The 16316-nt window shown below is 32.0% G+C and overlaps 1 protein-coding gene across 6 annotated transcripts in view; it reads left to right on the top strand.

Moving 5' to 3' along the window:
* Window positions 1-16316, top strand: part of STXBP5L (syntaxin binding protein 5L) — a 379840-nt gene that overhangs the window by 307793 nt on the left and 55731 nt on the right. For 4 of the 6 annotated variants that reach the window (XM_077884445.1, XM_077884444.1, XM_077884449.1 and 1 more), the window contains 2 exons: window positions 2763-2828; window positions 9364-9456. In XM_077884445.1, the coding sequence (XP_077740571.1) occupies window positions 2763-2828; window positions 9364-9456 (159 nt within the window). The remainder of the gene's footprint in view (window positions 1-2762; window positions 2829-9363; window positions 9457-16316) is intronic. The other 2 variants (XM_077884446.1, XM_077884447.1) reach the window with 1 other exon arrangement.

Genomic DNA, 16316 nt, shown 5'->3' with positions numbered 1-16316 from the left:
AATCACAGGGAAATTTTTAAATACTTTCGAACTGCAAGTATAAACACAAAATACCAAATTTGTGAGATGTTGTTTATTATTTAAGGGTAAGATTTAGAACATTAGTAGTTATATTAGAAAACAAATGATATCAAATCAATAAACGTTGCTAAGACACTAAAAAAAGAATAGTGTAACACAAAGTAAACAGAAGGAAAGGAATAGTGACAGAAGTGAATGAAATAGAGAGCAAACTATGAGTAGATCAACAAAATCACAAGATAGTTCTTAAAAAAAATTACTAATAACTGTAAAACCCTCATAAGATTGATCCAGAAGGAAAAAAGTAACCAATAAATGAAAAAAGGAATATCACTATGGATTTTCTACAGACATCAAATATAATAAAGACTATGAACAACTATATGCCTATAAATTGACAGAATAGATGAAATTAAGAGATTTCTTGAAAGAAAAAATTATATAACTGACACCAAACACATTGGAAAATATAAATAGCCTCCTATCTTTTAAAAAAAATTGTATTCAAAATTGAATAGCCAAAACAAAGAAAACTGCAGAGTTCAAATAACTTCACTGATTAATTCTATCAAATATTTAAGGAGGAAAAAACACTAATCTTATGTAAACAACTAAAGGGAATAGAAAAAAAGAGGGATATCTTCCCAATTGCTTATTTGAGGCCAATCCAATCAGAAGACAGATTGTTGGACTAGATTTTTTTTAAAATCAAGATTTAATAAGAACCAGGTGGAAAACCAGAGAGAAAATAGAAGACTTGAAAAATGCTGTGATCAAAAACCTCTATACTGAAATCTACAAACTACTGCAGAAAGAAAATTTTAAAAGATCATTTATTTAATGGAGGAGAACAGCATCTTTATGGGTTGGGAGACTGAATGTTTTTTAAATGTTTATTCTTCCAAAATTATCTTGGATTTATTACAGTCCAATAAAAATTTGGCATATCCTCTTGTAGAAATTGACAAATTGATTCTGAAATTTATTTGGAAGTGCAAAGAATCTGAGATGATTAAAACACTCTTGGAAAGAAAAAGTTGGAGTATATTACTACCTGACTTCAAGATGTACTATAAACCTACATTAATTAGTGTGGTAATCAAAAAAAGATAGGCAAATAGGGGCACGTGGGTGACTCAATGGTTAAGTATCTGTCTGCCTTTGGCTCAGGTCATGATCCTGGGGTCTTTGGATTGAGTCCTGCATCAGGCTCCTGGCAGGGAGCTTGCTGTGTCCCTCTGCCTGTGTCTCTGCCTCTCTCTCCATGTCTCTCATGAATAAATAAAATCTTAAAAAGAAAAAGATAGGCAAATAAACCAATGACTACAGAATATAACGTCCAGAAATAAACCTACACTTATGTGGCAAATTTATTTTTTACTAAGGCACTAATAAAAATCAGTGAAGAAAGGAAGATCTTTTTAAACAAATTACAATGGAAAAACTGGACAAACATATAGGGGAGAAGTGGACCTTAATCTTTTCACACTACAATCAACATTAATTTGAGATGAAATATAGTCCTAAAAATGAAAGCTGAAAATTAAAAAGCTTCTTAAAGAAAACAATGTCTTCATGACCATGGAGTAGGCAAAGATGACTCACATAGGAATTCAAAAAAATTACAAAAGAAAAAAATGATAAATTGTCCTTCAAAGAAATAAATCTGATCATCAAAAGACATTTCATTTTCACTAAGAAAATGACAAGACACATGGGAAGAAAATATTCACAATACCTACTTCCAACAAAAAAACTCTTAAATATATAAAGAATTCTATTCAAGCTTTGGCACTAGCTTAGTTCTGTAACCTTAAAACAGTTTAAACTCTGAACTGACAGTTTCTTATCTGTAAAACATAAAAGTTGGGCTAGAATACCACAGCAGGTGTTTTCTGAAATTCTATGATTTTTTTGAATTCACAGCAAGTTTATTGATACAAATTACATAAAGGAGGTGGTGGCAAGGAATATGAACAAAGATCGTTTTGGTAATTAACAATAGCCCTTAAGTACTTCTGGGTAGGGAGATTTACATCAAAGTAGAAACTCTGAATATTTAATTATAAAGAAAAAGTATACAAGAATCTCTAACAAGGATAGGAAAACCATATTAAGGATATTTTACAAATACCATAGGAATGCAGGCTGGCAGATAATGAGAATTATAAAATGTTTATTTACCTATTGTGCCTATCCTTGTATTTATCAGTAGAGTGATGGAATATTAAAAATAAGAGAAAAATGTAGTGATTATAAGAAGGAATTTGATACCATCAAATCACTTAATATGTACTATACAACACTGCCTTTTTATAACTAAGTATAATACTTAAATTTGTAGCATCCCCTTAATGTTCTTTATAAAAGCCAGTAAGCATTTCTTTTGAAAGTAGAAGATTTGATTAGATCTTTCTAAAAAATCCCTTAGGAGTTGTATTATTTTTGGCCTATTTTCAGATGAAACTAGGTCATCTATTAAAGTAGCTGTTTTGCATGAAAAAAATTAAAAATATTTTATATTTTCTACCATTATGTTCAATTACTCCTTGTATATCTGTTAGTTATTGCTCCTTATTGTACCTGGTATCATTTATTGAAACAAATTTTCAGAATCATTATCATGAGACAGAAAAGTTTTCACAAGGGAAGAAAAACCTTTTTAAACTTTCAGGAATAAATAAGAATTATCTACAAAGTGTTAGCAAAATTTATCTCATTTCTTATCATTTCACTTTCAGGTTTAACTGAGCTAAATGACAGTCCAGTTCCCCTGGAACTTGAGCGCTGCAAGTCTCCCACTTCAGGTAAACATGAATGGTACCTTTCAGTCTTCTGGTAATTCACTGCAGTAATATACTGCTTTATTTTCATAATTCTTACAATGTGAAATTCATAATTTTAGTAATTGTAATTTAGTTTCTGAAATTTAATCATAAGTAAATTTCATTCTATAATCAATTAGAGGGATGCCTAAGTTGCTCAGTGATTGAGCATCTGCCTTTGGCTCAGGACATGACCCCGAAGTTCTGGGATTGAGTCCCACATTAGGCTCCCTGCATGAAGCCTGCTTCTCCCCCTGCCTGTGTCTCTACCTCTCTGTCTCTCATGAATAAATAAAATTTTAAAAAATAATAATAAAATCAATTAGAAATAAATGTCTTTAAAAATATTTTTGGCTTCCCAAAAAATTAAGACCAAAGTTATGAGTGCACTACTAAAGAGACATTTTAAGGGAAGATTTTTTTTTTTCACAGATGTATAAATAATGCTAAGTAAAAATTGGTAATGTTATACAGAAACTCTGTCTTCTTATACTAGAATTGAATCAGTAAGAGAATGTGAGTATAAAGATTCCTAGAGGGATGTTTGGGTGGCTCAGCGGTTGAATGTCTGCCTTTGGCTCAGGGCATGATCCTGGAGTCCCACATCGGGCTTCTTGCATGGAGCCTGCTTCTCCTCCCTCTGCCTGTGTCTCTGCCTCTTTGTCTCTCATGAATAAATAAAAATCTTTTAAATAAAGATTCCTAGGAATAAGTCTTTAAGGCATGCAAAAAAATGTTAGTAGTAGAAATTGTTGGGTGTTATGAATGGTTAGCTTATTTTTTAAAATTTATTTACCTGATCTTTCTCCAATGCATAAATATGTAAATTTTAAGCAAAAATGTTAGGTACATCCTTGATATTGAACTATAGATGTGTTTTCATAGAGAATTGAAAATTTTTTATTTTAACTTCACACAAATATATAAACATTTAATACCTTATAAAGGAATTAATTCTGTCTTTTAGAAAATCATTTAGAACTATGACATTTCCTCAATTTACTGTCTTAAGAATTGTTAGTTGTTTATCTTTATTCTTCAGGAATGTAGGCTACATAGAATTTAGTTGTGTCATGTGTAAATTTTTGTTTTAATCATATCTATTTAGTCTTTATTTTACTGCTTTTATTTTAAACATGATCCCATACATTTTATCCTTTCTTCGGCATTTCTATTGGCACCATCCTAATTTAGGCATTTGTTACTCCACCTTTAGTATATCACAAAAATGTTCTAACATGTGTCTCTGCTATTCATCTCTCAGTCTTACAATTCATTTTGCATATCAGGTTGTAATATTAATCTCCTTAAAATATTACTTTGATATTTTCTGTTAGAAATCTTCACTAGAAGTTCAATATTCTATATCAATTTAAATAACTTCACTTTAAATGTCAAAAAGAAATGGAATTTAAAGTCTCCCCTCCTACCCTTCACCATATACTGTCTTTATCCTTTTTTACTTCCTTTTTGGAAAAAAAAAAAAAAACAGCTACTTTCTTATTTATCCTTTCAGTTTGTTTGTAAACAAACCAAAAAGACATGTATTCTTTTTTGCTTCCTGTTTCGTACACAAGTAGTATATGAATTACACCATACTTTGATTGTTTCACTTTACTATGTATCTTGTCTTTCCATTTGATTACATAATGATAGTTGTATGATATTTAATTGCATGTACCATAACTTAGTCATTTTACCAATTAAAGGACACTTGATTTGCTACCAAACTTCTTCCATAGCATATAATGCTACAGTGACTAACACTTGTACATTCATTTTAAATGTGTACAGGTATATTTAGAAGATAAATTCCTAAATTTGGAGCTAAGTCAGAGTGTATGCCTATCTAATCTTTATAAATTCTCCCAATTTTCTCTCCTTCCAGCAACAAATATTGGTTATTTTTTTAATTTCGTAAGTCTGTTAGGGAAGAAAGGATGTGTCCATGTAGTTTCTTTCAATTTACCTCTCATGAAAGTGATATTGAATACCTTTTCAATTGTTTAAGAATTCTTTAATATTTTTTTAGTAAATCACCTATTCATACAATTTGCCCATATTCTATAGGTTTATCCCTTTCATATCAATTTTATTGCCTCTTTACAAATTAAGATTACCCTTTTATGAGATCCAAATATTTTTCTCAGCTTAACTTTGCTTGCGGTAGCTCTTCTGCATTCAGATATTTCTTTTAAGAACTTCTTTCTTTATGCCAGACAATTTAAATACTATTGGAGTCAACCATTTTTTAATTTTGGTAGAATTCTCCCATCAAGTCATTTAGCCTTTATAATTATTTTGTGTTTTCATATTCTCTGTAAAGAAAACTTTTCATTATGGAAATTTTCTAACAATGCTCAAATGTATCATATGCAAAGATTGTGGTTCTCTATTTAAGCTAGTTAATAGTCGATCTATTTTTCTGTTTTGTTTTTTTTTTTTAACCTGAATAGAAGGTTTAGTGGGTTTGGGGCTTTTAATTTCTGCTTTTAACTTTATTAGTTCCCTCCTTTGCTTTCCTTATTTTTCACTGTTCCATTTTTGTTGTTGTGGTAGATGCTTCATTCATTCATTTCTTACATTGATATTATTTCTTTATAAATAAGATTAAATTTCCCATTGAACTCTACACTATATGTGTCATAGATTTTGATAAATTGTGATTTCATTCTCAGTGTTTTCCATAGAGTAAGCAATTTATGTCTTTACCTGAGTTACTTAATGTTAACTTGTAGCATTAAGTAGATATAAGTGCTACCTTAATGTTATTGAAGCCTTTCATGTTCTTTTTTGATTACTTGTCAAGAATAAAGGAAAATTAAAATACTGTATAATAATGTTTCTATTTTTCCTTATATCTGCTGTGTTAAAAATATTCATGTGTAGATATTTAAAAATACATCCACAGAAAGTACATCTTGTACCATTAATCACCATTGTTCATTTCATATTATATCTTTTTCACCTGAATTCCACTTTGTTTACTATGATACCACAACTCTTGCTTTTTTTACTTGGAATTTTTTTGTATACCTTGGTCTTGCCTCTTTAGGAGTAAACTTTTTAAACTAAGGTATAATATGAAATGTCTCAAGAACTCAGAAATCTCCCTCATGCCTCTCAGCCACTTATGCCCACACAAAGGTACCTACTGTTTTGACTTTTAACCATAGAATTGTTTTGTGGGATTGAGACTCTCATACAAATGGAAACCTACATTATTTACTCTTGCCTCTTGCTAATTTTGTTCAACATTATATATATTATATTCAGTTGCATTCCTGAATGATTTGCATTTTTGTGTGATCTTCCCTTATATGAATATATCTATTTATGCATTTTATTGTTGCTGCACATTTAGGTGGTTTTACTTTGGCGCTATTTTAAGTAAAGCCGTTATGACCAATCTTGTAAAACTTTTAATGCAAATATAAACTCATTTTCGTTGTACATAGTATCTGGGAGTGAATTTTGGGGGTCATAGGGTATGTCTGTGTTCAGCTTCAGTAAATACTACTTTTTCAAAATGGTAGGTCCAGTTTTATTTCCAGTGATAGTCTATAAAAAAGTTTTACTTGTTCCACATGAATCTTTCAGCAAAGTTTTTAGTTTTATTTTTAGAGGTCTTGCACACCTTTCACTGGCTTTATTCCTTGGCATCTGGTGTTTTTATATGCTGTAAATTTTTTACATCTTTTTCTTAAAGTTTGTGGCTGTAATATAAAAGTGTAATTAGTTTTTGTATATTGACTTCAAATCCAGAAAACTGGATAAATTCTAATAATTTGTAAATACTTTTGGATTGTCTATTAAATTATGTCCAGTGTTAAAATGACAGTTCTCTTTCTTATTTCTAAAGGAAAAGATTAGCTGGGACCTCCAATAGAATATTGAATATATGTGGTGTTAGCAAACATCTCTTCCTTCTTCCCATAATTATGATAATTATTATAGGTTTTTAGTAGACATCTTGCTGTTAGCCTTCTGCATCTAATATTTCTTTTTTCACTAATATCAGAGCAAATCTGGAAACATCACAACCACCACTTTTTTTTTTTTTTTTTTTTTGCAAAGCAGAGTCAGGACTTTGCATGCAATGAAGTAGGTTGCTTCAAAGCAGGAAGGCTTTGGCTACTTTTTTGTTAGGTTGCTTAGGACAGAAATAATTGGCTGTAAGATTCACTTATCACTTCAGTGCCCTTTTTGAGGCTGGTTTGTTGGACAGGGCCCACTCTTCTTTAGTAGCAATTCATAATTGAGGAATGAGAGATTTTTCTTATTACAGCTTTTAAATCATTATAGATTTGTTAAAATGTATGAAATTTATCCTTCTGGGAACAGTGCCAACAAAGTTTATTTTATCTTAAGAAAATTGGAAATATTATTTGCATATTCCATTCATTTACCATGCAAAAGACAAATAATTGTGTTTATCAAGGAGTCTTTGTAAGCCCACAACAGAGTATGTGCCCAGTGCTATTCCTAGAATACCCCAGTAACACATATACGTAACATTACATTCTGTCCTCTCTTCCTATTGTAGGAATCACTGTATCTAGATTATCAGGAAAGGTATAGTTAGGGTAAATGCAGACTTTTTAGCCCAATCTCATAAAACTAAAATGTAACTGAAAAAAGTGCATTTAAGATTTTTAACAGTAAAAAAAAAAAAAAAAAAGATTTTTAACAGTAGTTTATAAAACTCATGAAGCCTATTATCTCTAAAGATAGAAAGAAATGAAAATATCAACAGTTAAAATGTTTAGAAAATTTATGAAGAACCAAATCAATATATGTTATTAAGGAAAACTGGAATATATGTAATATATTTAACTTTTGAAAAATTAAGAAAAACAGCCATGCCTCCTAATGTCTCCTTGATTCATACACTAAGAAACAGTTCACTTCACTAGGTCTGATTAACAATGGCAATTATTATGTTTGTATCTGAATAATCTCCCCTTTTTCACGTATATAAGACATTTAAAGAACCAATACTATTCTTGCCTTCTCTTTATTTTTTTCCTTAATGCAGTGGTTCTCAAACATAAGCCTATATCAGAATCATGTGAAGAATTTGTTAAAACACAGAGATTCTAATTGAACAAGTCTAGACTGGGGCCTCAAATTTTGCATTTCTACCAACTCCCTACATAATGCTAATGTTTCTGGCCTCTTAACCACTTGAGAACCATGGCTCTTTGAAAATTTTTACAATATTTTTTCAATACTTACCTTCTCAGTATCTATTTTGTGATCTCAAACCTTCAACCCTTTAAAGTCTGATTAAAACATTGATGCAAATAGCTGAGCAGGAATGTTTGGTAATTAGGCAAGCCAGAAACCAATAATCGTTCTGGAACTCTGATTTTCTACATGGATCTCAAACTCCCATTAGCCATAAAAACTGCAAGTAAAATAAAGTTTAAGACTAGTAAATATTTATTTGAGGAGGAATTGGAAACTGAAAGAATCCCAGTGAGCCAACTGGAAAGCTGATGTTATCAACTCCCAGGATAATATAACCATTTCATATTACTTATTCATTCACTCAACTATTCAAATAATTTTCAGTATCTACAGTTATGTAGATATTATCTACTGAGAATAAATGAACAAACGAACCTACTCCATGCCAAATGCATCTGACAGTCTATCTGCAGAAACCAACATTAAACTAGTAATTTTACAAATAGTTGTTTTCTCTTAAAGCTGGATAACCCTTTTTCATTCACCAGGTAAGGTTGTGCAGTTTGAGTACTATATAAATATACCTCCCAAGGGGATGAGCAAGAACTAACATTCAGCCCTAGTTCCATTATCTGGAACAGAACTGCAGTCCCTAAAGGAAACAGACCCTTTTTCTTTGGACAAAGAATTGAAAACTAACCAAGCCCTCAACTGTAGAGTTATATCTGCCCACAAGATGTGCATTTTTCTAATTTTTCCTTCTTGAAGATGTGCCTTTAAAAATCATTTGCTCAGATGAACATATTTTTCTAGGTTAGCATCAGGGTTCTAGTACTGCTGCTACCAATATAGCCATCAATCCTTGTGATTCTCACTGTCCACAATAATACACTTACTATGCTATTAAGGTCAAGTTAAGGCTAGGGTGATAAAAATATGTATCTTTATTAAAATATGTTTACTTAGGTATCTTTAGTAAAGATATCTTTATTAAAATATCATAAAGGCTAACATCACAAAATACTAACAAAGAAATAACCATCTCTGTTGTTTTCAAACCTGGGTTAGAACTAGGTCTTATAGCCTAGCTTGAATGCTCCTTCTGTCTGGTTCTACATTTCTGGAACCCCACTATATCTTCCAAAGAAGAAAGCTTCTTCCCTCCAAATAGACCTCTGTTGGGACGGCACCAAAATACTCAGATAAAGGCACAAAACAGAGAGCCTTCCAAACAGTTATCATGAAATTCACCTCCAAGATAAAACTTCTGGGTTCACTTGGGCTAAGAAATTAAATGCCAAAGTCTTTTATTCCCTTCCTTTAGGACTTGCTACCAGAACTCCTGAGGGAGCACCAGGCTTTTATAGGAATGAAATACCAGCTGTGAAACAGAGGAATCAAGTACATCACTTGCCAGGTGAAAGTGAAAATCTTTTTTTTGAACAAACAAGTTTTTCATATCTCTACAATTTTCTGGACTACACAATTTTTCTCAAATGCTTTATTCTTATTTGTGCTGAAAATATAAGTCCCCCCATGGTGAATGAAGACAAAATTCCCTGGAATAAAGTAGGAATTCCTAAGGCTTCTATGATTTTGTAATATTCTATATAATTTTGATAGTTATTTTTCTACCTTAAGTCTGAATACTTTTATCAGACCTAAAAAAATACGAGGGAACCAACAGAGAACTCAGGGAAACTTAAGTGCCAAAAAGTAAAGTGGTTTTGTAAAAATGCTTTTGTAATACAATAACTTTTTGGAATACAATAAAATATTACCTATGATCACAAACTACCAGGATGATCATGGAAATTCCACAAGAGAATTGCCTCAAAGGGGCAATGTTCTCTCAGAAATAGTGAGCAGAAAGGAAAGTCTTATAATCTGTTTTATGCAGAACCGTTGAATATTTGTTGCTATTCAGAGAGGCCAAATCAAAATCGAACACAGGTTGCACAGCTTCCTTCAATTAGGCATTCATTACAAAATGGTTATGACCAGATTTGCAATTTTAAGAAGCATAAATTCCCAATGTTCTAGATTCCAAATGAAGTTAGTAAACAAGAAACCTAAAAATAATTGTTACCCACAATTTTTCAAACCTAGTTTCTTTTTTTTCTTACATCACCCCTGGGATAGGCTTTTTGCTGAGGAGAAAACTGACAGAGTATTTAAATAAGTAGAGCTAGAATTCCAGCTTAACCTTTATAACATTTTGTTATAAAGCCTATGCTTTTTCCTGGTTTTCATTTAAAAAATGAGAAAAAGAAATATAAGAATTGCAAAAAACTTATCACAGTTGAAACTAAAGGACAGCCAAACAGTGACAAAGTTGCTAAGTTATGAAGAGGATGTTTTAAAAAAAATTCAAAAAAAACTTAATATACTTTTTAGTTTTTATAGTTCATAGAATCAACAAATTATCATATTTTGAATTTATTAAGCCTTGTTTGCTAAAAATTGTAATCAATATTGATATAGTACTTTAAAGCAAACAAAGTATTTTTCATATGTATTATCTTATTCAATCCTATAGCAACCCTGTAAGGTTAGTATAGTTCTCATTTTACACAAGTGGAGAAAGTATGACTAAGGAAAAATTTCATAACTTGACCAAGATTAACCTATTAATAAATGGCTTAGTCTGAACCAGCCCAAATCTTCAGATTTCAAGGTCCTTTGATCCCAAATGATTTGTCCTTCTATTTTATGCACTTAAAAAAAGTGTGTTGAAGAAGTAGTTTTCTCTGGGAGTTTATAGTTCAAGGTAAACAAGAACAGAAATAAAGCTTCATAATCCTTTAACTCTTGTTCATGCAACACTAATAAATCACTAATTCATTAATACTGTCCAGATAGAATTATAATACATATTTTAATATAGCAAGAAAAGTAGAGTCATGACATAAAACATTTTTTTTTTATGCTGGGGCAAATTCAAATAAAGATTCTTCTTTGCCTGACTTTATGTTAGTCCCTTCATAAAAGGCGGGGCAGGGAGGGGTGGTAATATAGAAGTATGTAGGCCTTTCAGGGCTCTACCATAGTATGGTGACTCTAAAATTGTGTGGTGTGTGTGTGTGTGTGTGTGTGTGTGTGTGTGTGTGTGTGAGAGAGAGAGAGAGAGAGAGAGAGAGAGAACTATACCTATATATGTACCAGGTGCTTTGTTCTAAGTTTCTAGCTTAGGGGAAGATAGAGACAAGTGAAATTCATTACTATGTTCCAAACAGTAAATGAAACAAAACACAGATAAATTTTATAAACATTTCAATCTAAATGTTTAGTATTAGATTTATTTTGCAGAAGACATCTAGGCCGACACAATTGGTATCTGCTATATCATATATAACATACCTATTGGGCTGCTTACTGGAAAGTAAGCTGCTTTGGAGTCTGGGAAATTTCAACCTACCTGCTGTTCCTACCATTATACCTTTAGCCAAGTTTCTCAACCTTAACTTTATGCTAATTTACAGAACATAAATTCTCAATAAAATATAGTAGCAGTTATTATAAAAATAGTAACAAACATCAATGGCCTAAAGAGACTGAATCTGATCTCCTTGGCCATTCTAATTTCCAGTATCAGTTGTAGCTTAGCCGTTACAAAGTAGAAATCCTCCATTGGAAATCAAAAGGTCAATCCAGTTGTCTCTAACCAAGAAACAACTAATCAAAAGCTTTGAATTAGAAAGTTCTAGCCTACCTCTTTATGTATTTCCCATTAAAGTGATAAGCCACATTCAGACTGATTCAGAGTTTGTTCTGTTCCTAAAAATGTGATTCAATTGTGGCACCACAGAGGGTTTTTGTACATATTATATTTATTTTTTTAAGGTTTTATTTAAATTTGTTAGATAACATAGTGTAGTATTAGTTTCATGTGTATAATATAGTGATTCAGCACTCCCATGCAACACCCCATGCCCATCACCTAAATAACCCATTTCCCCAACAATCTCCCCTCTGGTAACCATCAGTTTGTTCTCTATTGTTCTGAGTTGTTTGAAGCCAATACAGCATTCCTCTGATGAGTCAGGCTGCAGTTTCCATTGACTTTGACTTGAATTAGGAGTTAGGAAAAAAACACGTGAATATACATATGACTGAAGGATCTGATGCACTGAAGATACCTGAAACCCCTAGCCAAAATACTTTTGTAATGCCGGAAGTTCTGTTCATATTTAGGGCTGAGCATATGACCTAATTCTGTCATAAGCTATGCTAAGCCACTAGACGACCCTGCCTCATTAGTGTAACTGAGCCTGAATTTGGAAGTAGAAAAGTCTAGAATAGAGAGAACATAGTCTTGCAAAGGTTGTATAACAACCCAAAATTTGATTTTTTATATACCTTTAAAGATTTCTATGAGGACTATTTAAACAAGATATCAAGAATGTTGTAGGAGAAATAGTTTTCATTGAATAGGATATTGGAGTAAATGATCTCTAAGATTCCTTTGAGCAAGATTCTCTTTTTTGTGCAGTGTGCTGAGCCAGTGAGTAGTGAGAAGTTTCTATTAAACATTTTCTCCCCTTCAATATGTAATGGCACTGTGCCTATGTTAGAGAACAGTAAAAATTAAGAAATTCAGAGAGCCACATTCCCAAGAGCACATTATAAGGGGTTAATATGTATGGTTTCCATTCTATACATTTCCAAGAAGAATTGCCTCATACTTCCTCTTGCCTTACTCATCTTCCAACTCAGATTCCTCAAGTGTTCACGTGTAACATATTTCTCTAACACTTGAACATACTTTGTTTAGCCCTCTTCAGAGTAACTCCTCACCTCGTATCCTGACTTTACTGTTTTTTTCAACATTTATTCAGCAAATACTCATTGTACACCTACTCTATGTCAATACTTTATTAGGTTTTGGGAATACAACTTCCACCTTTGGAGAACTCAGTTTCAGGATGTTAATGAGTAGCAGAGTAAAAAAAAAAAAAGTCAAATGTAATAAAATGTGATGTGTTATAAAGGAAATGTGCACAAGGGGCTATGAAAGTTAGGATAATAGCACCAGATGAAGCCTTAAGTTTGAGGCTACATTCAGAAAGGAGGTGATTTTTGAGTGGTCTTGAAGAACAAGTAAAAGTTTACTAGTTGTCTGGACACAAAGATCCATCCCCTCCCCCAAAAGAGTGTACTAGGTGGGCAAGAGAATCATCCTGTACATGAATAATAGACACCTATTATTAATATTTTTATTAAAGTTTCCTAATTAATACCACCATCAAATCATTCCCTTTCCCTCCTTCGGTTATACTATTGAAGATGGGGGTTTGTGAGAGGACTCCAGTTTTCAGGCTTTCTACAGAAAACCAAAAAGAGGTAACAAAATTGAGAAGGAGATCCAAAAAACTAGAGCAGATTTGGGAGCCAGAGTAAGTTAGATACTAGAATTTTCCATCAGAAAGAATAGCAGGACGGCATGTGATATTGTGGTCTTTGTCATGCTCTACGTATCTGGGCTTACTAACCAATAGGCAGGAACCAATTTGCCCTCTTTTTGAAAAGATCTTTGTAATCCATTTTAAAAATAATTAATACTATATAGATATGTTGAAATACTGTAGTTTTTAAAAAAGATTTGAGAGAGAGAGAGAACGATCAGGGGAAGGGGCAGAGGGAGAGAAAATTCACAAGTTGACTCCTCCCTGAACATGGTGCTCATCCAGAGGCACAATCCCAGGACCCTGAGATCATGACCTGTGCCAAAACCAAGAGTTTGCTGCTTAACCAACTGAGCCACCCAAGTGCCCCAAAATACTGTTTTAAAAAACAAAATAGAAACAAGATAAATTATGAAACAAACCCTTCCATTATAATCAGTTATTTAAAAAATTAAATGCTGGATGCCTGGGTGGCTCAATGGTTGAGCACCTGCCTTCAGCCCAGGGCGTGATCCTAGAGTCCTGGCCTTGAGTCCCACAGTGGGCTCCCTACATCAAGCCTGCTTCTCAGTCTATGTCTCTGCCTTTCTCTCTCTCTCATGAATAAATAAAATCTTTTAGAAAATAAAAATAAATTGAGAGATTATTCTAAATATGGAACACACACAGGATTGGGTGTGTGTGAATTTACAAAATATATTTGAACTGTGAATTTACAAAATATATTTGCAACCTCTAATGAAGCATATTACATATATTCAGTTGGCCATATTTTGACATAAATAACTTTTTGCTTGTGCTAATTCTAAACCCAAATTACTAAAATTTGATTTCCTGGTTGCCCCTTAATCTTAATAGGATTACCTTTAATGTCTTTTCATAGGAACATTTGCCTGTTGCTATTATTTATATTAGAATGATAATACTTAGATTTCCTTTTACAAGTAGTTTAGCATGGAATTTAGTAGTCAGTAAATGACAGCCCACAGACCAAATCCATCTTGCCATCTATTTTAGTATGATTTGTGAAATAAGAATGGGTTTTTATTTTTAAATAGTTGGGGGGGAAATCAAGAAATGATATTTCATGAAACATAAAAAATACATTTAAGTTTATAATATATTTAGGTTTTCTAAAAACCATTATAAAATGTATTCTAATCATATTCCAGCAGAAACACTAAAGATTATATCAAGAATGTTATTTGACAGATAAGATTAAGCTACAAGATTAAGTGACAAATTGATGAAGGGATTTTTTTCCCAAACATATTTTTAGGTGGCCAAATTCAGAAATCTGTGGGCCAGGTTTTCTGATTTTAAATTGAATATTCTTTCTACTCTGCAATCTGCATTTTTATTTTAAAAATAACATTCCTGGGGTGCCTGGATGGCACAGTCAGTTAACCATCTGCCTTCAGCTCAGATCATGATCCTGAGGTCCTGGGATTGAGCCCCATGTCAGGCTCCCTGCTCAGTGGGGAGCCTACCTCTCGCTATCCCTCTGCTACTCCCTCTGCTTGTGTGCTCTCAAATAAATATTTTTAAAATAAAAAATAAAAATAAAATAACATTCCTATTTGTAAAGAAAAATCACTTACTAGAAGGTATAATTGATGGTATCAATTAGAGTCTTCAAGTATAAAGTGACAGAAAAGATGTCTAACATGATTTCCCCTTATGCATTCCTATGATAACATGCATTCCAGTTCAGTATTTTGAAATACCCAATGTAAAATTATTAACAGATAATGACGAAAGCTTTTAAATAAATTATATATTTTTTCTTGGTTTATTTAAGCATTTTCTGATATCTTGATTTATAATATAATTAAATTCATTTTCAAATATCTTTTATTTTTCAAGATCTTATCTACTGAATTTAACATTGTACCCTTCAATATTGAAGTCATGTCATCTGCCATTGGCATGGTAAAGTTTCCTTGACTGTATCATATAGATCTGTAATAGAATTTTCTTTCTATTTCAAAAAAAAATATTGAGAGCTTTAGCATCAGTTTTTACCCTGGTCAGTTATTTATGAGTTCAAACATTTGTTGCAATATTTCTTTGCCTATTAGATTTATCCAAAATGGCTTTTTGGTTCTTCCCAAATTAAACAAAAAAATCACTTCTCATACCACATGTGAAAAAAAAAACTATGCAAATACTTAATTATCTGCTGTAAGAACAATTGCTTTTCTCATGTTTCGGTTTGCATATTAAATATTTACTACTGAATGACCAATTAACATCGAACAGTATTTCTGCTTCTATACATGCTCACTAAATATAATGCTCATCAGGATTTAATAATTATACTGTAGCACATACTGTTCCCCCACACTCCTCTTTAATTTTATGTAATTAACAACTGCCTTTTTCCTTTTTCTGTTGTTTCAGTTAAAGGATCAAGAAAGTTAAGTCTGCCAACAGATCTTAAGGCTGATCTTGGTACGGTACGCCAACAATCTAAGTTTTCTTATATTCATTTGGCTGAACATTTTTACCAACAAGTCCATGAATAACAAGTTTCCTGGATGACAGTGTTTGATGGCTTTCCAAAAAGGCTTTTTTAAAAATCACCATACAGTTCTGTTGGCAGCATTCAACATTTCATTTGTTAACAATCATTTTACAAAATTATGTTTGATAAATCATTACACACCAAGAAATATAAGGTTTCATTTCTTTTTAGCATGAAAATGTTTTTGAACATTGAATAATCGGGCATATGGATCCTACCTTTTGTGACTATAATCATGTAAATGAGCATCATTTTTTTCCCAGAATTATTTTCCCTATTCTGTATATTAGTATTATTTAGAATTAATACTACTTAACAACAAAAATGCCTGATACAAAAAGAATG

This window comes from Canis aureus, chromosome 35, assembly GCF_053574225.1.
Source record: "Canis aureus isolate CA01 chromosome 35, VMU_Caureus_v.1.0, whole genome shotgun sequence".
In the NCBI taxonomy this organism is placed as follows: Eukaryota; Metazoa; Chordata; class Mammalia; order Carnivora; family Canidae; genus Canis; species Canis aureus.
The sequence above is the reverse complement of the archived record's forward strand: the minus strand, read 5'-3'. Positions and strand labels throughout refer to the sequence as shown.